This window comes from Drosophila sulfurigaster, chromosome 2L (assembly GCF_023558435.1).
Source record: "Drosophila sulfurigaster albostrigata strain 15112-1811.04 chromosome 2L, ASM2355843v2, whole genome shotgun sequence".
NCBI lineage: Eukaryota > Metazoa > Arthropoda > Insecta > Diptera > Drosophilidae > Drosophila > Drosophila sulfurigaster.
The window spans coordinates 12,801,666-12,829,602 of record NC_084881.1 but is presented as its reverse complement, the minus strand read 5'-3'; the positions used below and the strand labels follow the sequence as shown (position 1 = coordinate 12,829,602).

Below are 27,937 nucleotides of genomic sequence, written 5' to 3'. Positions count from 1 at the left end.
ACTAAGCTTTTGCTTTTTGCTTTAGGAGCTACTTATTATTTTTTTTTATTTTGTGTTTAATTATTGCTTTTGCTTGGGTTGCTTTTTCATTTTCATTTTTAATTTATTTCTTCATTTGTAAACTTGTAAGCAAATAGAGAAACTTATTGGAAAAACTAGTTTTGCTCTTTACAATTTAATCATCACGCATGCTTATCAAATACAATACGCACTAAGAATATATGACGTAGAAAGCGCAGGAACACAATTTGCAGCGGCTACTCAAAAACTATATTGTAGTATATGCTGTATATAGAAATATTGTACGCTTAATATTATATTAATTATCAATTTCAGCCATCCTCCAGAGTTTAGACCATGCCAAATCCCTCGCTGCCCTCGCTGATGGCCAACAGCAGCGACTTCTCAAACTGTTCGTAGCTCTCGTAATCCGGCAGGCAGAGTTGATTGAAGCTGGAAATTAATAATAATGAAAATGTTATTATTCAAGGCGAATTGATATTTTAACCTTTTTTAATAACACATGTTTACAAATTATATTGTATTAAAAAATTAGGATCGAAGACCTATAACAGAAAACTATTTTGGGTCGAGTTTCGAGTCTTTAGTTAAAACTAAATTTGAATTGATATGTTTTCCTTATTTTACAAATAAATGGTGGTCTTTAAAAATTGAGCAATATTCGAATAGACTAAATACATATAAATTAACGTAGAGGCTTACATAAATACAGCTTAATTTTAAATTGGGTTTTTATGTAAAATTTGAAAAGCTTTAAAAAATATAAAGTTGAAATAAATGCAGATTCATTTAAAATTGAAATCTTTTTTTACAATCTACTAAGTGGAGCAAGACCTATGTCTTCTTTAATATAATCGCTTAATTTTCTTAGGATAGTTATGGTAATTCCCGCATATTTACTAATTCTACTACTCACCAAGTATGCGCTGTGGGCAGATTACCAAACGTGGGCGCCGCCGTGATCTGGAACTGTGGATTGAGCTCCTGAAAACCGCCCGGAGGCAGCTGTGAACAACCCGTGGTGAATTGCAAGAGACGCGCCATCTCCGTCTGACTAAAGTTGCTGACTCCGGCCCAAAACCAGGCGAGCACACGCCGGAATTCGGCTGAATTGCCATTGGCAATGTGATGGGACTTGAAGTCGCTGATCGAGTATTCGCCAGTGCCGCACATGAGTAGCTAAAAAGGCACAAACAAGAAAATATTTAATTGCAAGTTTATAATAAAGTTATATTCCACGCACCTCTAGTTCGTTCTCGTCAAAAATGCTGAGTAGATTATCAGGTATGATGGCATTCAAGCCCTTCAGAAAGCTGTCCACCTCATCCTTGACGCTATTGCAGAGACGCTGTTGGGCCAAGGCATCCAGATACTGATTTTTGCTGGCATTCGTGACACGCGTCTTGGCACCGTTGGGTATCAGCTCGATCGTCTTGCTCAGCTGACCACTGGCATCGTACAGCTCCTCCACAAAGTACAGCTCCAAGGTGTCGGTGCCATCGAGATCCGTGTCGAGTATGTACTTAATTTTGGACAGATACAAATCCGGATCGTCTTGCTCAAAGTACTGCAAGGAATGAATGTTTTAAATTGAAGTGCATATGTGAAATGCTAATGTAATCTCTAAACTAGTATTATCTAATCATAGTTCAATTTGCTAAATAATATTTGATCACTGAACTAATTGGTTATTTTAGAGTTTTCGATTTTGTTTCATTTGTGTTGTTAACATAGTCGTAAGATTTAATAAGGAAAGTATTCCTTTAAGAGAAGTAATCTATGTATTTAAATTTACTTTATACAACTTTAATAATGTAAATTGAATATTAAATTTGTTTTCTTTAAAATTCTATTCAAATGAACTAGAAGAAACTTGAGATCAAAAGTGAACAACTGCCCGAAAAACGAACCGTATGACAAAAATTGAGCTGAACAAAGTTTTGCAATTCATTTTTGTTCGTTCGTTAATAAAATACTAAGCGCTAGAGTTGTGCTTTGTAAAAAATTTTAGTGAAGTAGTTCAGACTTGAAGAAACTGAAGATACTTTTCTATTATATTTCTAATTTAGTTATTTGTTTGTTTAAGTCGCTCGATTAGTTTGAGTGAATCGAACTAATAGAACTATGCCTAAAAATACTCTCAACTCACCTTGTAGTGCACTCGCAGTCCAATGAGCTGAGCCAGAAAGGAGCGACTGAAGCGAGCTCGGACCAACTGACGATAGCTGCCTCCCAGTGCACTCTCGAAGAGACATTTTCCCACCATTTTGCCGGCAAACTCAAAGTACTTGAGCTTCAGATGCGCTGGTCGCGTGGGATTCGGATGCACCAGCGCCTGATGCTTGTCGTGGAATGTACAGAAGAGTCCGCTGCGGGAATCGAACAATGCACTGCAGACCAACTCGAACCATTCGCGTCGCAGGCCACCCCAATCGATGCCCTGTTCGCCTTGAAAGGTGACCTCGAAGTTGCCGCACCAATCGGAGACGGAGAAGCCTTTGGTTGACTTCATGCTGCTCTCAAGGATCTTCTCGCGATGCACTTTCAGTGCCATCTTCTCGTGATAGTAACTGGCATGAAATTTACGCACTTCGTGATAAAAGAAATCCTGTTTGTCCTTAAACGTTTCGGAGCCACCAATGTTCTTTAGCAAAAAGTGTGTAAATGTTGCCGCGATGATGTTGCGATCCTTGGAGGCCAGCTCGATCCTCGGTTGCGCTCCATCGTCGATGACAAACACTGGACCATGCAACTGCGTCACCAGCTGGGGCAGAAAGTGGAATTTGGTCGAGGGACACAGTCGAAAGGTCGCAATGCGTTTGGGTATGAACTTCAAGATCATCTCCTTGATCGTCACCTGAAAGATCAACGAGTTCTGAGCCTCAACAATATGGCACAATTGATTTGTTTGCTCCCTCCAATACTCACCTGCTTCGGTCCCACATAGCACATCACCTTTCTAGGTTTGCCCTTGCTTGCACCGTAGATGCTCAGCAGTTTGGCCTCGTAGCAAATGTTGTGCTTTCGCGAGGCAATGTTCTTGTGCACCAGCGTCGTGTCGCTATCTGAAAAAGAGATGAGAGGAGATTATTTATTAACTATTGTAATTGATGATAATCGAGTGTCTGTCGAACAAACCCCAACTACGCCAAATGAACCTTTTTCTTTTCCTTCCGTCGTAAATCCGTCGGAAGAATAAAATATTGTCATTGAGGCATATTTCACCAGCCGACCTATTCCACCTCAAGTGATCCTGATCGCATTGATCTTCTTACTTTAAAATTGTCATAAGCTACACTAGAATTTTCAAATAAGTCTACTAATACTTGCCAGCTTAACCGGCAGCTTCGTCCGCATTCCATTAAGAAAATACCCAGCCTTATTGCACTATCAAAAGTTGTTAACTACTCTGCGTACTAATTGGACCCTCATTTAGCATTTGATTTGATCAAAGAATGCACAGGTTTTAAGCCTAAGAAAGAGTTTCAAGTAGCTATTAAGTTGAGGCCTTCGATTAAATAGAAAAATTAATGAATTTTCATTCCAATAACTCAGGTTTGGGTAATGCAATTATTGTTGAAATCCAAAGATAACTTTTCTCTTCACATGTCTACCTAGTTTAGTTACAATAAGGAACGCCAGAGAGAGAAAGGAAACTGACTCCTCAGAAGTTGTAAAGAGAGTTTTAAGTTTAAGCTAAGGCCAAGTAATTCTTTCCTTCCTACTTTGACAAACAGAATCTTACACTGCATGGCAAAAAATAATACTTTAAATGGTTTCTACCCAATTATCACAAAAATGATAAAATGTAAGGGACAACCACTACTTACTGCTCAGCACGATGATATCGAAGTCACCATTTGGCAGTTGCTGATCCCGATAGCTGATGACGGCACGCAGGCAGGTTGGCTCCGGGAACAAGGCGGTGACCGAGACCCGTGAGTTGACGCGATCGTAGCTGAAGGCAATAGCATGCTGGAGCTTCTCCACGGCCACGCCATGCAGGTCATAGATGGCCACATGATAGCCCTGAAGGAAGAGGGGAGTTAGATGAAGAATAAATCAAAAATCAAACAAGAATTCTCCCACCTTCAGAGCATCATCGGACTGCTCAAAGAGACAGGCATTGCCGAACTCATCCCTGGGCTCAATGTGCATCAGAGTCGGTGCGCTGGCACAACAGATCACCGTGCTGGCGGGACGAATGAAACGCGATCGGCGAGCATCGATTGCACCCGGGAGAAAGTTGCGTAAGAAGGGCGAACCAGCGATGTGACTGGCGCCAATGAGCACCGAGATTTTATATTGTCCCGCGGTGCGAACGGTGAACTTGACCTTGGCGATGTTGGCATTATTGGGATCCGTGGACGAGCCGAGCTCGCTGATGGTGACCACTTTGCGTGTGCCCTCGGTGACCTCGACAAAGAACTGGTCCGTATCACAGATGGGATATGGCTGGCCGTTGCGCTGAAAGAAGCGCACCACAAAGCACATGGTGTCGCCCACACGCACCGGATCCTTCCAGTCCCACTGCACCTTACAGTTGGCCGGCAGCAGATACTTCCCGGTCACATACTGCAGCAGCGAGTGTCGCGCCTCCGGGGCCAGCGATGGTTGTGTCATGGCGGCGAGTGTGACGAGTCCGGCTACGGAAACGGATACCACCAGCATGCCACCCCATGTCCATGCGTCCTGATGCTGACTCGACTTCACCACCGTTGACCACAGCTGCGCCTTCAACGCATCCAGCTGTGCCTTCGATGTGGGCAATCCTTGACGCGCCGTCGACCACAGCTGCCAGTCCTTGCCAAGTATTTTACTCGCTCGCGAATCCTCCAGCCAATATACGTCCTCCAATGAGGCAACCTCAACAGCCAACAGTCGCTGATAGTGATGTTGCATGCGATACTCACGCAGCCATTCACGCAGGATGAGCTTCTGTTGCAAGTGGAGTGCGGCGCGTTGCAGACGCTGCTCGTCGCCCGGCGGCAACTCCGGCAGTCGCTCCGGATCCCCGGAACTCGACAATGATGAAATGCCTGCAACGATAGAGATGGAAAGAAACGCTTTAGTTAAGATAACATTTGGTATAAAAGAAAATTTTGGGATCTTAGATTTGTATTCTGAAAAGCAGATTATATAAAATGAAGGTCAGAATTGAAACTCTGCTAATATTATTTGTTTATTATTGTTTTGTAACATAGAAATTAATTCTAGGGTACAAACCGCGAAGCCAGAGCAACTTAAGTTTACAGGTTGAATAATAAATAAACAATAAATGCTAATACTCAATATTCTATAAATTAATATAATTCATTTTTTACCTTGTCGAAGACAGCATACAAGGTAAAAAATGAATTACATTAATTTATAGAATATTGAGTATTAGCATTTATTGTTTATTTATTATTCAACCTGTAAACCTAAGTTGCTCTGGCTTCGCTAAATATACCTATTGTAATTAAATGTTGATATTTTGCCAAAGTTATAAAGAAATAAAAAATACAATTATAGTACAGATAAAGAAAACATAGAAAAAAAATATAAATAAATTAACATACATTTATAGAAGTCAAGCAATAAAATTTCAAATATTCTGCAAAATTCTCTTCTTGATTAACATATAAAAAAAAGAAAACATATAAATAAAGATTGTTAATGGCAAAGGAATAAACTTTTTAAAGTTCGTGAACAAAACAAAATATTAAAAAAAGGAGCAACATCGAATACTTATAAAATAAACATAAAGATTTAAAGCATAATAATTAGCGCAGAAATAAATAAATAAAAATTGCTGTCTTAAAATTGACTTAAATTTGAAATTAAGTAAAAATATATATATAATTTTAAGAATTAAAAAAATAAACATCAAACTAAAGCTGATGTATATATATTTTTAGTATAGAAATGTACTCATTTGTTGTTTATTTTGGTATTTATTTATTGTACTTTATTTTAGTTGTAGTGTTGATTCAAGTTTTATTTTCTGATTTTTACAACTTTATTTGCTCTGAATATCCTGATGAGTATCTGGGATCTGGGATCTATGCAAGTTGAAGCGTTGCTGTTAATTGAGTTAAATGCGCAAACTTTGTGGCGCTATGCAAAAAGTTTGTGCCGAAATTCAACGAGTTGTCGTTGTCAAGGCACGAGTCTCCCCCTCAGTCCCCTGGGCCCCACTACAATGTAAATAACATCAAGTTGATGGTGTCTAAAATTGCAGGGCAACTAATTTTACCAGGCGACTACGTCAATGCCCCAACTTCGAGTTGGAAGTTCGACAACGACAAAGGCAACGACAACGCCAATCAATTATATTTCAATTTTTATGAGTTTGCTCGAGCTCCTTGCCGACGACTTCTCCTCCTCGACCTCCCCAGGATATGTCGCATACGCTTATCGCTAGCTGCCATCAAAACTAAACTAAATATTTCCCTTCTTTTCCCACTTCTCTCTCTCTCTCTCTCCTTCTCTTCGCCTCGTAAGCAATTGACTTTTGGCCCTCGTGGCAGTTGGTTTTGCCTTGAGGGTCGCAGTTGGCCGCGTGTCCTGCATAACAATGTTCCAAAGTATTCTCGCGGTTTCTCGTAATTCCTTTTTGTTTTTGTTTTTTTTTTTGTTTTGTTTTGCCATCAGACAAAGTCAGCCAAAGCGACGCCCAAAAAGACCCGCCCATTTTAGCCAAATATAGATTAAGTGGGGTCGTAGTAGGAGTAACAGTTGTAATAATAGCACTACTCGCATGCGGGCTAGTCGGAGGAGTAGTTACCTTCTACCTACTAATGGGGCAGCAAGAAAAGTGGGAGGAGGAATTGAAGTAGTAATGTTTTTGTTGTTGCAGTGTGTGGACTAAGAGGCGGAGATAATAGAATTGGTAAAGTAAAAGCAGAATTATTGCTACTTAATCTATTGGTGTTAATTCAATAAATAGCAGCAGTATAAAAAGTATTAAAAGTAGTAGCAGTTAACATATGTGTGTATAAGGACTCAAATTTAATAAATGCACATATAATAGTGCCCGTTAAATAAATGGAAACTAGTATTACGTTAAATAGCAGTGGGAATAGAATAAATACCGAATGGAATAGAATGAATATCATAGTATTATGGGTTTTTATCTAGATGGATATACTTTTTTCCTTAATAGTTTGTTTCCCTAATTGATATATATATATATTAAGTGATACAGTTATAAAAGAAAAATATAAAAATATAAATATTAATATAAAATATTTTATATAAAAATAAAAATTACAAGATTTTTTAAAGATAAAGATATATAAAGATAAATAAATAATAGAATAGTACTAGTAGAATTCATAATGCTATTACTAAACGATAAATTACATAAATATAGATTACTTATTTTTAAATAAAATGTAGTAGAAAAGTATGTAAGTAGAAAAATAAGTCTATTTGTCCGTAAGTCGTGCTTAAAGTTGTAGAAGAACTGATAAAAGTAATAAGTATGAAGTAACATTTAAAAAGTAGTACTATAATAAAGTAAGTCGTACACCATACAGTTTGATTTGATTTAAATGATGAAATATATAATATAAATTATACATTTTAAATACAAGAAAAAAGAAAAAGTATGACTCAAAATTATCAAATTTCTATCATCATATATGATACATTTTAAATAAAATAAATAGTAGAGAAAAAGTATTACTCAAAATCAAAGAAATTCTTCTAGAAATTGTTAAAACTGTATAATACATTGCAATTCATATTTCTATCTCATATACATTGTAAATAAAATAAATAATAGAGAAAAAGTTATACTCAAAATTAAAGAAGTTCTTTCAGCAGTAGTAGAAATTGTAAAAATAGTAGTAGAAAATAGTGGCAATAAAGGAAGCAAGTGTGTTCCATTTAATGGAAGCAATTATATTAGTTGTCTCACTCCCACTCCCACATCTCCCACTACAAACACACATACTACATATTGCAATTCATTGTGACACAAGTTCACTTTTTATGGCCGCCACTGTAAGGCAATAAGCTCAACAGTCAAGCTGTCGCACTCGCTCACTCTTTCACTTTGCCCCATCCCCCTTTACCCGTTACCCCTTACCCATAGCCACCCATGGTTTCTGTTGGTTCCCCACTAATGGCAACCAGCAGGGGGCAACCACATGCCATCTGTAGCCACAAACGAGTGAAATGAGACTCAGTCCGCTTCTCTCCTCTCCTCTCTTCTCTGTCCTCCACATGGGAGTCCTTGCGCCATAAACATGAGCAAATAAATACGAATTCGTTTACGTACGCTTTTAGTGAGTGCTTACTGTACTACTGCGAGTAAGAATCGTTATTTGGTTATATGGCGAAGTTAGCCAGGTTTGCGTGTCCGACATTTGAAAACGAATTCATTTCGTTGCCAATTTCTTTCATTTCTAACGCGCTCGCTTGCCAACTCTCTCCCCCTCTCTCCACTTTTGTGTCATGTGCCACGCCCATGGTCTGCCCTTTAAGGCGAAACGAACAACTTCCGTTTCGATTTCGCTGATTTCAGAAACCGATTTGAAAACCAACTGAAAAATGCAAAGTGCAAACAATGAAAGGCAACTTTCAATGTCGAACAGATGAATGTAAGTGTTGGTACACTTAGAGAAAATAGTCATTATATAAATGTCAAGTCCAAATAACAAATTTACATAATAAATAACCTGAATGCATAGTTTCTTAAATAATTTAAATAATATAAAAAATGTACATTAGTATTGTTATGGTCTATCACAAATCGAAAGTGAAATGAATTTTAAATCACGATTTTGAATGAGTTAAGCGTTCTATTATAAGATAAACAAGTAAGAAATATACCAAAATAGTATACCTCAAAAATACTTTAAAAAAATATGTCAAATGGTACATTTGGCATATTGATATGGTACTATATTTAATATATATAATAGAGTGCAAAATATATCACATATATGTCAGCCAAAGCGACTTAGACTAGAAAGTAAGCGTTTTCGCCAATACATAAGTTTTTTCTTAATAACTTAGACAATTTTTATCTGATCTGAGGAATCACGCTTACTAAAGCTATTATTGTACATAGCTTTAAAATTACCCTTTTTATTCGGTTTTTTAATTTGCGGGAATGGAGGTGGGCGTGGAAAAAATTTGAAACAAACTTGATCTGCGTGCAAACATAACAAATGCTGTAAAAAAAAAATTATAGCTCTATCTCTTGTAGCCTCTGAGATCCAGTGTTTCATACGGACAGACAGACAGACGGACGCGGCTAGATGGTCTTTGCTGTTGTCACTAATCAAGAATATATATATTTTATGGGGTCGGAGATGCCTCGTTCTACCTGTTACATACATTTCTTGTCGGCACAAAATTATAATACCCTTCTACCCTATGGGTAATTCGATAAGTTAATAATTAATTTATGTTAATTCAAATACATAAATATATTTATGTTTATTTCTTAATTCCATTTTTAAATCAATCAGAATTTGGAATAGAAAATAATTATAAAGTAAAATTTACAATGTCGTTGAAAATTAAGTTTGAAGTTAAGTCATTATTATTGAAACTTTCTTTTTTAAGCACCCAATCACATCAATATCTCAAATTGACTTGCAATTTCTCTCAGTGCAAGTGTGCTTACGTGTGTGTGTGAATAATTAAAGCATTTTCGTTGCATATTTGATGGGGCCTCGAGCCCTTTTGGTCGATTGCTTAACGAGAATTACTAATCGCCTTTAATTAAACAAGCAAAAGTCAAAGGAAAGGCAATCGGATTCCCTTCGAGGGAAGCAAGAGGAGTAGACAGGAGCGGAGGGCAATAGGAGGGAAGGTAAACTTGAGTTCGCTTAATGAAAATGCCTTTTGAAGGTCAACACGCGGTCTCCACGCAGCACAAACGATGACGATGACGATGACGAGCAGCAGGAAATGTCAAGAAAACGTGAAGGGCCAATGAGAAAACCTCCTACGCAAGCACTGCGAATTAACTCTTTGAGACAATGGAGCACAAAGCGTTTTCACCAAGCAGTTTTATGACAACAAGTTAAAGAGTTGAATTTATTTTACTGAAATTATTTATGATTTAATGACCCTTTCATTAAATTAGCTTTGAAAATGTTATTGGGAGTCAATTGTGTAAGTCGTGTTTAAAAAATTAAAGAAAATGTAACTTTTAATTGTTACCATATCGAACATTTTTAATATTATAAATCTAATACTATTACTATAATGAAGGATTAAAAAAAACGACTATTATTTTATAGTTGTAAGAATATAACTATCTGAATAAAAACATCTCCTGTCTAGAACTCTTTAATAATATAATACTTGCAAGTTAACCCTAATATTGTTAATGTAACCTAGTTAGATTTGATAGAATAATTTAAGATATTGTTATTTAATTTTTTGTGAATTAAGTGGATTTTTCCCTAATTGTTTAGTTTTAACGCTAACAACAATAATGCAGGGAAAAAATTACAATTATAGCAAATATTTGTAATTTTTAGAATGTAACAAAATACAATGGCATTGCCATTAAAGATATTATCAAAACATTAAGCTTGAGACACGCATGTTCTACCATATATTGAAAAACAAGAATAAATATCTGTGTTCCAAGAAAACGCTCTAATTTTAGACTTTATGGATGTCATAAGAACATGAAGCTGTTTATGGAATATAGCTTGATTCGTATAATCGGAGTGGATATTGTATTTCAAAATGTATCCTCTTCTCTATACTTTATGTTTCTATTTTACATTAATATTAACAACAAATTTAATTTGGACTCCTTCTATTTCACATTAATATTCAATTAACTTGGTTTCTTTCCATTCACTTTTATCGACTCACCAATGACAGGACTATAGCACAACTTGAGGTCAGCAAAGGGCAACAACTTGCGTGCGGCACTGTTGGCTTGCCAGCCGACTTGTATGCTGGACAGCTGCAGTACGATATCATACTTGAAGCACTGTAGATAACCTTTAAACTTGACGCAGGCTCTAAGCGAGATCAGCTCTCTACTGATAGCTGCATCTTCGGGTGCCAATTGAAACAGAGCCATGTTTGTGAAGAATATGTTTGAGAGAGAGAAACGAGAATGTGTGAATGTGTCAGAGAGATAGAGAGAGAGAGAGAGGGAGAGAGAAGAATGTGTGATAGACAGAGAGGAGAGTGTGCGATAAAAATTGTAAACAATTTCAACAATGACCTTGTTAATTAATGTTTGGCATTAAACTCAAAACAGAGACTCGTGTTTTTGACTTGTTCGACATTATTTGCTCGCTCATTAACAAGCGGCCAACACAGCACTGAAGTGAAGTGAACGTGGCCAAGAGAGCTGTGAGCTGTGAGCTGAGAGCTCTGAACTGAGTGCTGAGCTGGGCAAATGTTTGCGCAACATTTAAGGGCGCACAGGGAGACTAAAAAACTTGGCCTAATAGGCTGGGGCATTATTGCCAGCAACGCGTCGCTTTTGTCATCATTTCGCTATTAATTTTTAAAGCGCGACATTGCCATGTGTTTGTCTAAGGTAAGCACAAAGCGTAGCAACGAATTCTAGATACCCTGTAGAAATGTTGCTAAAAAGTTATTAAAATGTCAATTGCAAATCTAAAGCTGCAATTTGAGACTAGAGCATATAAAAGTTCCACTTTAAAAGGTTTCTCAAAATTTGCAGTTGTGTAATTTAGTAGTTAGGAAGTATTTCACAGTCGAGCACTCTCCATTATAGCTTTCTTGGTTTTGTTATTATTGATGTTGCTGTCCTTGTTTTCACTCAGAGCTCGCTTTTCCTTTGTTGACTGCCTGCATTATCCCTTTATATCGATGGCGCTTTTGGAATGACATTCGATCGTTGGTTGACAAGCGGGGTAAGGGGCAGGGGCAGGGGCAGGGGCAAGCGCTTAACTCGTGCGGCACAAAGCCCACAGACTTTGCCCGGAGTTTGCTGTCTGACGCTTGCTTTTGTGTTTGTTTGTCAACGTGAAAAATGATAAAATTGCCAGTTGGCAAGGCCATTGGGCGTTCCCTTTCCTTCCCTTTTCCCGCCCACTTCCTTCTATTTTTTACCCACAGGAAAGCTGCTTAAATGTTCGCTGCGAATATCTCAACAATGTGACTCGCACGCTGCACATTTTATTTATTTATTTTTATGTTGGCAATCTGCAACAAGCTGCAGCAGTTGCAGTTGCCATATATTTAAATATTTAATTTTAAATAAAGTGTGTGTGTGAGTGTGTGTGTGCTACCTTGCCACACTTGGCGCACTTGCTACAAGTGGCGGCATAAATTCAAATGCCACTTTGACAACAGCGTCAACAGCGGCCCTTTGCAAATTACGTATACGCAACGTGGGCGCACAGCACCAAAGCTAAGTACAACATGGCACTCTCACTGTCCCTCTCACTCTTTTACTCTCTCCTCTCTTTCACTCGTTCGCAGCAGCAGCAGCACATAAAGTGCTTTTGGGGCTCTCGAGCCATTGAGCTGCCCTCAGTTTCCTCGTTTTTCCCTCCCTCGTGGCTGGCGCGAGTAAATTTCGCAATTTAGAATAAATCTGTGGCTGAAATACGACTTGCGACGGCTGCGCGAAGCAAACGCCAACTCTTTGATGGAGCTCAAGCTGACTCTGAAGAGCCAGCTGGTTAATTTAAACAAAAACATTTCAAATGAATCTCGCTGTAGTTGAAACTACGAGTATTCTGAAATAACAGTTGAGTGTACTGAAAGCAGAAGGCGCATTTAAACTAATGTTCAAAGTTTGTGAAGGTGAAAAGCAATTAAGAAGTTTACATTTTAATTCATTCATTTAATTATGCACAAAGTAAAGAAATTGTATTAAAACAACTATTTATGTTTATATTGATTTCTGTATGAATTTATTTTTTGATAGTATTTAGTATTTTTTATTTGGTATTTGGTATTTGGTATTTGGTATTTGGTATTTGGTATTTGGTATTTGGTATTTGGTATTTGGTATTTGGTATTTGGTATTTGGTATTTGGTATTTGGTATTTGGTATTTGGTATTTGGTATTTGGTATTTGGTATTTGGTATTTGGTATTTGGTATTTGGTATTTGGTATTTGGTATTTGGTATTTGGTATTTGGTATTTGGTATTTGGTATTTGGTATTTGGTATTTGGTATTTGGTATTTGGTATTTGGTATTTGGTATTTGGTATTTGGTATTTGGTATTTGGTATTTGGTATTTGGTATTTGGTATTTGGTATTTGGTATTTGGTATTTGGTATTTGGTATTTGGTATTTGGTATTTGGTATTTGGTATTTGGTATTTGGTATTTGGTATTTGGTATTTGGTATTTGGTATTTGGTATTTGGTATTTGGTATTTGGTATTTGGTATTTGGTATTTGGTATTTGGTATTTGGTATTTGGTATTTGGTATTTGGTATTTGGTATTTGGTATTTGGTATTTGGTATTTGGTATTTGGTATTTGGTATTTGGTATTTGGTATTTGGTATTTGGTATTTGGTATTTGGTATTTGGTATTTGGTATTTGGTATTTGGTATTTGGTATTTGGTATTTGGTATTTGGTATTTGGTATTTGGTATTTGGTATTTGGTATTTGGTATTTGGTATTTGGTATTTGGTATTTGGTATTTGGTATTTGGTATTTGGTATTTGGTATTTGGTATTTGGTATTTGGTATTTGGTATTTGGTATTTGGTATTTGGTATTTGGTATTTGGTATTTGGTATTTGGTATTTGGTATTTGGTATTTGGTATTTGGTATTTGGTATTTGGTATTTGGTATTTGGTATTTGGTATTTGGGGTTTGGGGTTTGGGGTTTGGTATTTGGTATTTGGTATTTGGTATTTGGTATTTGGTATTTGGTATTTGGTATTTGGTATTTGGTATTTGGTATTTGGGGTTTGGGGTTTGGGGTTTGGTATTTGGTATATACGCACGATTACGTTATCAATTTTAATTAATAATCAATCAACACTCAATAAATTAATATTAAACTTTCAAGGAATAAATAAATAAATTAAATTCCACTCGATATATTGCAACATCACTGAAATAAACATTCAAATAAAATGAAGCAAATAAAACTGGACGTCAATCGAACTAAATTATTCACAACTTGGATTAAATAAACATTCAAACAATACTTGTTTATTTTGCCTAATCATGCAATCCCATTGAAATCACATATTGTAGCCACTTCATGTCTAGACTTCCGAGTGAGTTTGCCTGAGTGTGCGACACTTAACACAGGGTGTTTTTTTGCCACGCTAACAGCAAGCAGCAGAGTGGCGCAGTGGAAGCGTGCTGGGCCCATAACCCAGAGGTCCGAGGATCGAAACCTTGCTCTGCTATGCAATTTGGTGTTTATTTTTTTTTTAATTTTTTCCTTCACAGAATTGATTTTGTAACACTTTTAATACTTTCAAAAGGTTTTTATAAAGTTAACTGATTAATTGCAAACATTAACACAATTAAGTGAATTAATTTAGTAACATTTAATATTTACTAACATTTTTCAAAAACCTAAAAATACATTGTATTATAAAAAAATATACATATCATCTTTTTATAATCCTCTTTACTTAATTTTCTAAGAATATTTTAAGCTAATAAATTAAATAAGTTTAATATAAAGCTAATCAATTAATTGCATACGGTAAGCTTTAGCATAACACTTTACAAAATCATTTATTGTAAAGATACAATAAATTGAGATCGATGGATACATTAAAAAAAGTCATATACCCATTTTTAGCATGAATAAATTAAAAAAAAAATAATTTTTTAGCATAAACATGAACTGAATATTATAATAAATTCAACGTAAATTATAATTATGATAGCATTATAATTTGTATTATTATTAAATTATATAATAATATTCTATTCAATATGATAGTATTATAATTTATATTATTTTATTTTTATTTTATTTTATTTATTTTATTATTTATTTTTTATATAATATTCTGTTCAAATAACTTCTCTTTCTAAAAGGCAAAAAAATGTAAATACAATAATTTAGAAAAGATTTTAAAAACTTCGGAATAAAACTAAAGCAGCACTTAAATCGAATTTTTAGTTTTTCTCGTTTTACAGACATCTGTAAATTTCCTTCCCGCTGTCACATAATTAAAAATGCAATTGAGGCATAGAACACGACAATTTCTTTTCTCGAAATTCCGTATTTTTTTGGTTACAAATGCGGCGCATTGATTGGCAATCAGTCAGTTAGTCAAGTGGCAGAAGGATTTTATTTATGCGATAAAATTGTAAGAATTCTCACTTGGGATAAATGGCTGTGTAGCAGCTGCAGTCAAAGATTTGCACAAATTGTGTCCCTCAATTGGCTGCAAATGATGCCTAGACGGATGATGAGCAACTCAAAGAGGATGATGAACACTATCACGATGACGATGATGATGATGATAGTCTTCATCATGTTGATGCTGTGCAAGATGCCGACGAAGTCGTTGTTAGCTGTCTGCCATGCCTTTGCCTCCTTTGGACATGTGTCCTGGGCACAGCTCCTTTCAGGCTTTCAGCGAAGCCGTTTAAACAAGCGCAGCCAACGACAGCAGCTGTTGCATTTTAGGCAGCCTCAATGCACTACTTTTTCTCTCTCTTTTTTTTACCAGTTCACTTTTACGGCTTTTCGCTGTTTTTTTTTTGTTGCGGTTTGCCCTGCTCACAAAAAACATGCTGAGAGCCAATGTTTGCCTTACGTGTTCTGTGTGTGTGTGCGGTGTGTGTGTGTGTTTTGTCTGTGGTTGGCATGTCATCTTTAAAGCCAAAGCTTGCTTGTGCCTTGCCTTGCCCTGACTCGACGTCCCAATCAGGAGCGAGAAATGTGCAACGTGCAACGTGCAACAGAGGCAACTTGCAGCGTGCTGGCTTTACTGTCAACGTGGCTGTCGCCTCGTTTCCCAGGCACATAATAATCCATAATAAGCCCAATTTCCCGCGTTTTATGCAGCAACGGGGAAATGCATAAAATCTTTCGTATCATTTAACTCGTTTAATGTCAGCGCAGCCTTCAAAGTTGATTTCGATTAAGAAAACCACAAAGTGGCATGGTTTTCTTTTATGTATTTCATTTAATAAGCTAATTAAAATCACAATCGTTTGTCAGTAAATATTTAATTATATTCTTTATAGAGTTGTTAAGTGAAATACTGTAAAAATATAAACTAAAACATGTTTGCTTTTAACCTAACAGTAGTTACTTTTTAAAAACTAAAACTAACTCTAACAACTAAAACAAAAAACAAAATATAAATGCTAATTTAAGTGTAGCAATAACTTTGAAAGAATAAACAAATATTTTTTATTGATTGTGCTTTCACGTTTTGTTTAGTTTTATAAAGTTTGCATCACTCGCTACAATTCGTAACTAAAAGTTTACAAATGTTGTGCTGTTGGAATTGAGTTTGTAAAAAGTCATTCTGAAGTTCAGCCAGCAAGTTTTTTATAACTATTTACCAGCAAATACTGAACACACCTGGGACTATTATTTTTTGCAACTTATGAGGCGATTGCTCATTAACCTATTAATAATATGAAGCAAAATAAAATAAAGTATTTTTTTAAACATCGAAGAAGAGACATTCGTCCGTCTTTACAACAAGATAAATATCTTAGAAGTTCTTCACTAAATAATTGTATAAAAAAAACAATTTTAATTGCTTTGATTGACAGTATCTAGTATATTTTACAGTAGGCTATATTTTTAATATAGTAATATAAGAAATATAACTTTCAGTAAATAGTATTATTTTTTATGGTATATTAATTCGGCATATCGCAAAATAACTCTGTTAATTTATCAAAAAGTTGTAGCCATTTAGTGTATTATGCTCTCTATGGTATATTTTGATTATACTAATATTTGTATATCCGAATATGTCTTGCAGTAAATGTTAGTATATTTTTGCTATACTAGGTAACTTTGTTAATATTTTGAATATAGTAATATATTGATGTAGGAAATATAACTTTCAGTAATTAGTAAATACTAGTAGTGTTTTGGTATATTAATTCGGCATATCGCAAAATAACTTTGTTAATTTATTAAAAAGTTTTAGCCATTTAGTATATTATGTACTCTATGGTATATTTTGAACATACTAATGTTTGTATATCCGAAATATGTCTTGGAGTAAATGTTAGTATTTTTTGGTATACTAATTTGAAATATAACAAGGTAACTTTGTTAATTTATTAAGAAGTTTCCATCATTCTCTTTCCTGTTTGCTCATATATTCCAATGTTTAGATCTCAAAGACAATTGGAGCTAAAGCAACCAAATTTGGTGACAATACTTCTTATAGTTAGATTATTTTTAGAATTATAACAATAATTAATAAATAACTACAATTTATTTTAGGAATTTAGCTATCTTTCAAACACTCTATTCGCAAAGGAATTTCTTTTAAGTTGAGTATTTAAATATGCTCAAATATGCCAAATAGTTCTTGAAATTCTAATAACAACCATATAAAGTATTTCATTATTTTAGCTTGTTATCCCAGCCCCAGTTAAATTGGCTGGGAATATTGAGAGGCGTTGAACAGGAATTTAATATGCCTGCCTCTTGGTCGTTATATTGCGAAGCACACTTCTCACTTCATCCTTAACGATTATATTGTTGTTTATGTATGCAACACATACAACGCCATATATTATATGCCAGAGTAAAGCCTTATATATACAGAGAGAACGAGAGAGAGAAGGCATTGCAGCTAAAATGAATATGCATTTCAGATTGCAGTGTTTTAAATTTACGAGTAATGCGACTGCAGCCAGGGTCTGAACTCCAAGCTCTTTCCTCTTTCCTCTGCGCGACTTCTTCAATCTTCATGCTTGTTAGGCCAACCGTTTTTGCGGGTAATACAATGCGAATGAAGAGCAAAAGAGAGCGAGAGAGAGTGAGAGAGAGAGAGACTGAGGCTTAACCTACTTCCCACGGGATGTTTTATTTTTTGGATAGCGCACAAAATGCATAAATTTCATTATTCATGCATTAATTTAAAGCCTCGTGAAGCATGCAACATAATCACAGCACAAAGCAATTGTTCACAGCTGCAGTTGTAGCGAATTTGATTCGCATTTAACGAGAATTATTTGATTTTTGCGCTGACTGCGCGAATTTAATTGAGCATATGTTCGCTGAGCCCCAAATCCAATTTGCAACTTAAATGGCGCCCACATAATGCCGCAGCAAAGTACTCGGCACGGCAAGCGATAAAAGTTGCAAGTGAAAAAGTGAGAGAGACAGAGAGAGAGCGAAAGAGAGAGAGAGAGACAGCCTGACCGCACATAGAAGTAACTTAATTTGGGTTAAAACCATAATGCCAAGGTATTAATGTTGCGCTTTGGCATGGCCAGCAGACATGAACCGTTTCCGTTGCGCTTCTCCTCCTCCTCCTCCTCCTCTCTAAGCTGCAACACTGTGTGTGTGCAACACAGCGGCAACAACACGTGCAACATGAATGTGGCAGCGTGGCACAGACCTGGCAATTAATGACCGAAAAATAAACGCAGCAAACTCGTGCCCGAAAACATGCACATTCCAACACACACACACACACACGTATACAAATACATACACATATATATACACTCACACACACACACTCACTCACACACTCGTCGCACAATATGCGAATTCACATAAACAAATTTGCACGAACGAAGCTGCAACACTTTGGCATTTGGAATCGAAGTTGCGTGTGCACACACTCACACACACACACACGCACAGTAATACAAATATACATATGTACACATGTGTGTGTGCACACACAACTGCTGCGAAGGACACACAACCGGAGGCACTTCAATAGGAATGCATATTTCCATACCTTGCACCAATTGGCAAATGCCTAACAAGCGAAAAAGTTGAGTGACAAAAGCGAGTCTGCTCGACTGCTGAGATACCTGTTAGATTGACATGCTTAAAAGGAAACAGACTGAAAGGCCTCAATTTTAATTAATTTTGCAATTTATTTCAAGCATAAAAATCAAAATGAACTGCAATTATGATTTTGATTTTAAGATCATATCTGCTTCAAACATTTATAATTTAGTCTGCTCGACTGCTGAGATACCTGTTAGAATGAAGTGTTCAGAAGAAATAGACTGAAAGGCCTCAATTTTAATAAATGCGATTATGGAAAACATTTTTTCAAATTTTTGCAATTTATTTCAAGCATAAAAATCAAAATGAACTGCAATTATGATTTTGATTTTAAGAACATATCTGCTTCAAACATTTCTGTTTTCCCCCCTGCCCATGGGTCGGGTGCTAACTTAAAACACAAAAAAAAAAAAAAAACATTTTTGTTTTAGTTGAATTTTAAATTCACAAAACTTAATTGCAAAGACTAAAAATTAATTTTTCCTACAATTTACAGCTTTAGCTTTAATGATCTCTTTATATCAATGCAAAATGGAAGTTAGAAGGATGTTAAAACTGTGATGGTCTATTTATAGCGAAAAAACATATATCCAAAAAAAAGTTTATACCCGCTAACCATAGGGTATAAGGGTATTATAATGTTTTGCCGTAAAGAAATGTATATAGCAGGCAAAAATTTGAATGCGATCAGGTAAAAGTTATTTAAGAAATACTTTTGCATGGATCGCAGCTGCTTTTGCTAACAATCTGGTATGTTTAGTATTGTATGGTATATTTTTAATGTAGTCCTATATTAAATATACCACACATAGCCTTCGGTATATTTTATTAATGTATTATTAAACTTTGATATGATTAAACCATTTTCAGATGTTGAAAAATTCCAAAACCAATTTTTCGTTCTTAAAATCTTTGTGAGCCACAAATTCAATTGAATTCTTTTCTTTAACTAAATCCTTGCGAAATTATAATGATATTTAATAAACCTATATTTCAAGGAAGCAATTATTTTATTATTATTATTATTATTTATATTATCTGTCTGTCTATAATTATACTTGATAAACAGCACAATGACTTTCTATCAATTTGTTAGTCACAACAGACTAAGTATTGACTTTCGAGACAGATATTGTGACATTAAAATGTATATTCTTATGAAATGCGCTGTATTTTCAAATCGGTTACGATTTATCAGTATATATTACCTCATCAGTAAATTATAAATTGCAATTCATTTATACTAAATAAAATTATTTTTCACATAAATCATATTTATTTGCCAGACTATGTTTATAAAATAACGAGAGACTTTTAAATGATAATTAATTTGTTATACTATAAAATAAAAGCAACACTAACAACAATGAAATCCAAGTGAGTAAAATATAAACTTGACACACATTAGAAAATGCTTAGCTTAATAATCATAATAAATTCATTGTTAGGCTATTGCCTAAATTTTCATTCATTCTGTGTATAATTACACAGAAATACATTTATTTTAATGGAAATTTACGATATTTCAATGGGAAATATTTTAAAAATATTCATCGACTATATTTTAAAAATATTCATCGACTATAAGCTTTAGAGCGCAAATTTAGGAATCCCACAACTTATTTGTGTGGCTCGTGCTGTGGACGAAGTGTGCACTAAATTCCTATATGTGTAGTTGGCATTTTAGAGATTACGTGCATAACGGCACTTTGCTGCCCATTAGCATTTGCAATTTGAACCCGTGGTGAATAATGTCGCAGGCATTTCGTTTCATTTTCGTTTTCGTTGGGGACACTCGACTTAAAGTTGAACTAGAACTTTAGACTTGGGGTATTTAGTCAAGGCTCTATTGCGTTTCCTCTAATCGTGCGCGAAAAGTTCAAGGCAAATGGAACAGGCTGCCAAGCCAAGTCATTTGGTCTGGCATCAATCGGGTCAGCAATAGCAAAAACAACAGCAACAGCAACGGAAACGGAAGTACTTGCAAGTAAAGCAAGCGAAAGTAAGAGAACAATATTGCGCATACGTTCCGTGTATCCGCATTAGAGACGCAAAAAGACGCTTGACAAAGCGAATCCAGAGGAAAATTGCAAATTTACGTTTAAAGCTTTGCATTTGATTGGCCGAAAGCGAAAGCCAACTCACCTGAGGACGAGGACTGCGAATGTCGCATCGTTGTAGCCATGGCAATAGAATTTATCTCCGATTCCGGCGACCACATTATGTTTTATATATATATTTGTTTGTATATAAATTCTATTCGTTGACGCGACGTTGCGTTGAATTTATTGATTTTCTTTTTTTGTTAGTTGTTTACACAAATAATACATTTAGTAAATTATCATCAGCAGTCGACACGTGTTTCGTGTAGTTTTTGGGTTTTGTTTTCTTCACTTTCTTGTGATAAATTTATTAAAAAAGTTGCGGCCTCAAGTTTTTGGCATTTTTGATGTATATCTATTTGGGAGCTAAGTTATGCAAAAGTTTTGCATTACGCGAAACAAACTGCAAAATCAAGTCAGAAAATGTTGAATGCTAAATTTCATTTCTCTTTCTCTTTTTGTTTTTGTTTTCTTCTCTCTTTTTTTTTTGTTCGGTTGGCTTGCAAATGAGTTTCGACAGCATTCTGCCAAAGGCGAAATCAGCTGGGAATTGGCATTAGGCGTGGGCGGCAAGCTCGTTTCAGATTAAAGCTCGCTGCCAACACACAAAACAAAAACAACAAAAAAGAAAAAGAAACAGAAACTGAAACGAAAATATAATGCTCGACCCATGGAATCGAGCCAAGAAATTTGTGCAATGAAAAGTTGCGAGCCAAGTCCAAGTATTATGTAAAAATCCCTCTCGCTGGATGTTTCTCACTTTTCACTCTGTTTTCGTAACAACTTTCTCATTGTTAGCGCATTGTTAGGAAGGCACATCAAAGCCTCAGCTCTTCGAGTCTCAGGCTTGAAGAAGCGCACTTTCAATATGCTTTCGAGTGCTTAATGACTTTTCTAAGGTCAAAACAGTAAGCAGCAAAAACAATAGCATACTTCTAGGCTGTCGAAACTATCCGATGCACTCAGCTGGAAGACTAAACCCATGAACGAGTTATGAGCGAATCCTCAAAAGTTACCTTTTGTTGTAAACTATAGCAAAACGATGTTACAGAGAATGAATGAAATGAATTTTGATCAGAAAAAAACAAAGTTGTATACGATTGTAATCTGTATTCGACCTACAAAATTTGAGGGATAAAAGAAGTTCCATAAATATTTTATCCTGTAGTACAATCGATTGTTATTTCAAATTTTCTCTCTTTCAACTATTATTTACTCATATTTTTCATACTTAAAAAAAATTACTTACTTATTGAATTGGAAATTTTAACGTTTTAGTTTAACTTTTGCTTTTATATAGCTAAATTCTGCAAGCGGATTATTTCTTGACATCTTTCAAAACGGTAATCAATCTAGATTAAATTTAGTTCTTCACTCGGTGTACAATTTTTATATAAACTCATTCTTAAAACTTAAAAAATTTAAGTTTCTTTTAAATTAAAAGCAAAATTATCAAAAATCTTTTTAGTATTAATTTCTTTGAGAATTCAATTCAATTTTTATACAATGCATTTTATATAGCTAAATTCTGCAAGCGCATAAATTCTTGTCAGCCAGTCAAAACGGTAATAAATCTAGATTGAATTTAGTTCTTCACTCGATGTACAAAATTTTCCAATTACCCCCACCTACGAGACAAGATGACATCTTTAAAATGTTATGAGTTTTCGTCGCCTACACTGCAAGAATAATTCACATATTCCCCAAAGCTAGTCTGCCATCTCAGTCGCACTTTCGCCGTTCTTGTATCTTGTTCTCTCTTCCAATGTCAACAAATATTTATTGATAAACCTTACACACACACACTAACACACGCAGACGCCCTCATATGAGTGTGAGTCAATAATTTCACAATGACAGCTTCTGCTTCCATGTGCGTGTGTGTGTGTGTAGTCTCCACATCTTCCTTCTGCACATCATCATCGCCATTGATGGCGCCATTTTTGTTTTTGCCACACTTTTGTTTGCTTAGCCAGCCAATCTGAATATGTTTGTGTGTGTGTGTGTGTGTGAGTTTAAGTGTGCGTGTGTGAGTGAGTGTACCTTCTCTCCCCGCTGTCCGCGTAATGCGAGCTGACAAACTTTGTCTGCAGTTATAAGCACTAACTTGCCGCTGTCTGTCTGCCTGTCTCTCTCTCTCTCTCACTCTCAAATACCGGTGTGTAAGTGTATAGATATGTATGTGTGTGTGTGTCTGTTTGCTGTCGGAATTTGTAATGAAAGTGAGCTGTTCATTTGCTTTAGGGTCGCCAAGTGGCTGACGTCTATTTGGGTTTTCCTTCCTCAATACAAACACAATTGCATGCTCGTGTAGTGTACGTGCGTGTGTATGTGTGTGTGTTGTGTATAAAAAGTAAAATAAATGCTACCCTCTGCAGATTCTTTACGACTCGAATGTACACACAATGGAGAGGTTAGCTTAGCCATAACTTGCCATAATGCGGGTTTGCTTCAGCTGCTGCTTCTTCTTCAATTTTTTTTTTGCTGACACTTTTATGACTGCAAATTTCGAAATGTTTTCTTTAGGTTTTTAAGTCCCAGCCAGCGTTCGTTAATATTTACTTTGTGGTATATTTCAAGCCAATAGTATATTTCTAGTGTGGGTAATCTTTCTTCTTTTAGTATATTTATTTGAGCTGGGGTGGTATATTTTTATAGTCAACTGCGGTCATACTGTCGCCAGTTCAGATCCTCTGTTGATCCCCCTTCAGGCTTTCCATCCCACTATTCATCGCAGCTTTTCTCAGTTAAATTATCATTGCGTTGAAATGCGCAAAAGTTTTTTATGCTCTTTGTTTTGAATTCAAGGACACCGCAAAAGGCGCAATATGATAATTTTGCAAGAGAGGGACAGACAGTAGAATGGGCTGCGGTTGTGGCTGCTGTGTTATAATAATTGTGGGCTGACAAATGTGACTGACAAGCAGAAGAAGAAGAAGTAAACAAAATGCTCACAAGGGCCATGGCAATAATCATAACTAACCACAAAGAGCGCCGCCAGCGACGTCACGTACAGCGGCAGCGGAACGACAGCGACAACAACAGAAACAGAAACATCATCCAACAATGGTGTAACTGAATGACAGTTGGCCAGAGTGGGACAGCAACAATAGCAGCAGCAGCAGCAGCTTCCGTTTGGCGTCTGACGGCTTGGCCTACATAACAAAAACAGTTGCAGCTCAGCACACAGAGCTCTGTTCTATGTACACACACACACACAAACACAAACAAACACACGTATGGTAAATTGCTTGCATGCAGAAGGCGGCTGCTATGGCAGTCAACGCAGGCTGAGACAAAAGAGAGCGACACGATAAAGAGGCGCTAGCCTCTTGTTATGTGCACATGGTACACACTCTTCTTCTTCTTGTTATTGTTGTTGTTGTTGGTCTTCTTGTTGTTATGCTTGTTGTTGCTGTTGTTTCGACACTTGAGTCATTTTTAACGTGTGCTGAGCGTCTCCCGCAAACAATTTTAATTTGCTTAGCCACAGACCCTTTCTCTCCATCTCCCTCATTCACTCTCTATCTCCATCAAGCAAAAAAAGAAAAAACAAGCACAATTTCCTTTCAATTTCCGTGCAAGCAAACGGAATTTTGTCTGCGCCTCCGTCGGCTATTGGTCAATGTTTACCAAACAATTATTTCCTTTTCAAGTAAATGCTGCCATCAGCCGGACAAGAACATTAGCTAAATTCCTAGCCTTCTTCTGCTTGGCCCATTACAACTCGTTTTGCCTTCCCCTCGCATACCTTATTGATTGTGATTGTTAAATCACATTCTTTTGTCGTGCTATAAATAACCCGCAAAACACATTCAACGACTGGTTTTCTTTATAAAATTGCTGCCCTAAGCATTTTCTTGTCTATTTCGAGGTGCAAAAGAGATACCGAGAGCAGCAGAAGTTGTACCTTTTCTCGCCGTGGATCATCGCGGTTCCATGGTGTAATGGTTAGCACTCAGGACTCTGAATCCTGCGATCCGAGTTCAAATCTCGGTGGAACCTGAGTATCAAAAATTCTTTTTTAATTTTACAAAATTTAAATGATTTTTTTCTTTTTTTCTGTCATGTTATTTCTTAACAAAGTAAGCTATTTATAGTAATGGATGAATTAGGTAAGCTAATAATATAGTTTTAAACAGTTTTTCAGATTTCAGAACAATAACCTGATTACTTATTTTTAAGAATATTCATATTAACAGCTCTTATTGCTGATATTTAAATATTTTAAGCCTATACTACGCTCGAGTTTACCAAATGTAAGACCTCAACCTTTTCCTTGCTCTCAGTTGGTCAATCTTAATTAACAATTCCAATTATTATGTGAGCGTTGTCAGCTCAATATTAATAATTAATCTAAGGGCACACTTGAAGCGCTCCCCATGTGCTGCTTGGTACATAATTAAGCATTTGAGCCGTTTGCGGACACATGAATGTCCAGGAAAAAAAGCACACACAGTTGAAGTTAATTTCACACGCTACGCGTAAAAATCGACGAAACGAGAATGAAGTCAGGCGACAGTCGGAAGTCAAGAGACAAACGGAAGGCGAGAGACAGGAAGGCAGGAAGTGACAGCAGAGAAGCTAGTGAAAGGGACTGTGTGGTATCAAAATAAATTAACAATTAATACTTTATGACCGTGGGCGGAATAATGGACACAATAACAAAGGACATCACTCATTTCGCTGCAGCCACAAGAAAAAAACTAAAGAGAATACACAATTTGGGGGAAATGTGAAAATGTGCGTGAAACAACAAAGGGCAATTAATGAATAATAGATATTGTCGTAGCTTCTCGCGAATTAGTTATATTCGACGATGACGCGAGTTAGGGTTCTAAGAATCCCTTTGAACGATTTTAGTTTTACACATAAAATTGGTAAACAAAGCACTCGATGGTTATTGCTTCGACCGATTTCATTGTATTACAGCATTAACCAATTTTCTTTGCTTGTTTATGTTCTGAATTTCATAAGTTTGGTTCCTTCTCTTTTTCTTTTTTTGTGTAGTACCAAAAAAACGGATTCGCGGCGTCCTGACGAGCAATCAACCAGCGGGCTCCAACGTAAAACCAAAACTGAGCATTTAAGGACATTTACGATTGATTTTATACCGAAAAAAACATACACGACGCTCGTTTCACAGCCGTCCGTGTGTTTGTAGCTGCTGCTGTTGCTGCCTTTTGACACAGAAAACTTCGTTTTGTGAATGAACCGAACGCATTGCGAGTGTCCTGCCCGAACTACGAAGTACAAAATTCGGAGTGAAAAGCTCACGTTCGTTGCGAGTTCGCATTGCTGTTTTGCTGTGCTTTTCAAGCATATTCCAGCAGGTTGTTTTTTTGCTTTTGGCGCCCATAACAATTGCAATGCGCTTTTCATTATTTACTTTTATGACCGAATGCAAAAGTTGATGACAACTGCTAGTAAATTTAGAAAATTTCTAATGAAACATTTTCTTGATTCTTTTTGTAAGAAGTATACTTTAGAAATATATCTACGCCCGAAATCACAAAACTAAATACGATCTCTAAAAATAAATAAATTGATTGCACCTTAAGTTATGCTTTATTATTTTTGCATTTTACTGAGATCAGCTTTTCTCTGTTTGTTATAAAACTGTGATTTAGCACAGCAAACATCAAGCGGTTCCATGGTGTAATGGTTAGCACTCAGGACTCTGAATCCTGCGATCCGAGTTCAAATCTCGGTGGAACCTGATTAACAGATTACATTTTTTTAAATTCAATTTAATTTATTGCTTAACGATGTGAAAGTATTTCCACTTAGAAATGCTTAAATAAATAAAAGAAATCTCAGCAACTTTCTTTTGAGCATATTTTTATGCTTGGTGATTTTAATTACGCAAATTTGCTGAAGATGATCACATCGGTTCCATGGTGTAATGGTTAGCACTCAGGACTCTGAATCCTGCGATCCGAGTTCAAATCTCGGTGGAACCTGAGTTTCAGAAATTCTTTTTTAAAAACTTTACAAAATGTTAAGAATTCTTTTGTGCAATTTTTTAATAAAATGTTTATCAATTGGGCTTTTACATTTTTAAATTTATCGACTGCACTTTGGCACCTTGAAAAAAGCTTCGATTTCCGAGCAATTAGCACGTGCTGCGACTGCAAGAGCTTTGTGACCACACACACTTGCAGAATGCAACAATGCGCCCAACACTCTCACACACACATACACTACGCATGTGTGCGTTGCATACACACACGAAATAAACAAAGAAGACAAAATGTATAAATGGGCAATTTCTTTCCACTTACCTTTATCACTCAGCAAATGCTGATATGCAAGCCATTCATCGGCTGTAAAACTGGAGGAGGGGAAGGCGTCGCTGTCGAGGGTGGCGTCGGGGTGGAAATGCAGCAACCAGTCCGGATATGATGTCCAAATCAATAAAACAATCTTTACCAATGAAACGGTAAACATTAAACTCAACACAATTGCAATTGACACTTTTAGCAAGCGTTTCAACATAATCAACAACAAAGGCAGAGTAGTTTCTTTCAATGAAAATGCAGTTCAAAGAGATATACTTTTTTTAGGTTCACGTTATTCACGCATTCAATTTTAATAAATATTTAATGCGCGCACTTTGATAGCAAAACAACAACAACAAGCTAAAGCACGGCGCGAACATTTTGTGCGTTCTTTATAATTCCCAACAAAAAATTGGCGACACATGTAAAGCAGCACTCGCATTAAATAATATCTCAATGTTTGTGTGCGTGCGTTTTGTTTACCGAAACTTAAATAAAAAACTGCGACGAGCGAAAAATAATGTTTTTTTGCGTTTGTGCTTTTTTTGGTTTTAGCCAACAGCTGACAGTAAAGTTGCCACATCAACAAAACCGACTATCTGGCAATATTGTATGTGTCAGTGGGTTCACA

General features: G+C 36.1%; 1 protein-coding gene and 4 non-coding genes across 8 annotated transcripts; 4 read left to right on the top strand and 1 right to left on the bottom strand.

The window, feature by feature from the left end:
* Positions 1–35: 35 nt before the first annotated feature.
* Positions 36–27,847, bottom strand: LOC133838921 (apoptosis-resistant E3 ubiquitin protein ligase 1). Of its 4 annotated transcripts, none has more exons than XM_062270180.1 (8): positions 27,310–27,847; positions 4,111–5,060; positions 3,852–4,050; positions 2,950–3,086; positions 2,171–2,896; positions 1,265–1,588; positions 938–1,200; positions 36–453 (listed from the first exon to the last, which is right to left on the bottom strand). In XM_062270180.1, exons 1-8 carry the CDS (start codon positions 27,521–27,523, stop codon positions 351–353), a joined length of 2,916 nt encoding a protein of 971 aa, XP_062126164.1. In that variant the 5' UTR covers positions 27,524–27,847; the 3' UTR covers positions 36–350. The 4 variants fall into 4 exon arrangements, with proteins under 4 accessions (XP_062126164.1, XP_062126180.1, XP_062126189.1 ...); XM_062270196.1 differs by having other exon boundaries at positions 2,171–2,878; XM_062270205.1 differs by lacking the exon at positions 27,310–27,847 and adding an exon at positions 21,069–21,159.
* Positions 14,284–14,355, top strand: Trnam-cau (transfer RNA methionine (anticodon CAU)). Its single transcript has one exon. It is a non-coding gene; the product is annotated as a tRNA-Met (tRNA).
* On the top strand, positions 24,959–25,030 carry Trnaq-cug (transfer RNA glutamine (anticodon CUG)). Its single transcript has one exon. It is a non-coding gene; the product is annotated as a tRNA-Gln (tRNA).
* Positions 26,673–26,744, top strand: Trnaq-cug (transfer RNA glutamine (anticodon CUG)). Its single transcript has one exon. It is a non-coding gene; the product is annotated as a tRNA-Gln (tRNA).
* Trnaq-cug (transfer RNA glutamine (anticodon CUG)) lies at positions 26,917–26,988 on the top strand. Its single transcript has one exon. It is a non-coding gene; the product is annotated as a tRNA-Gln (tRNA).
* Positions 27,848–27,937: the final 90 nt, after the last annotated feature.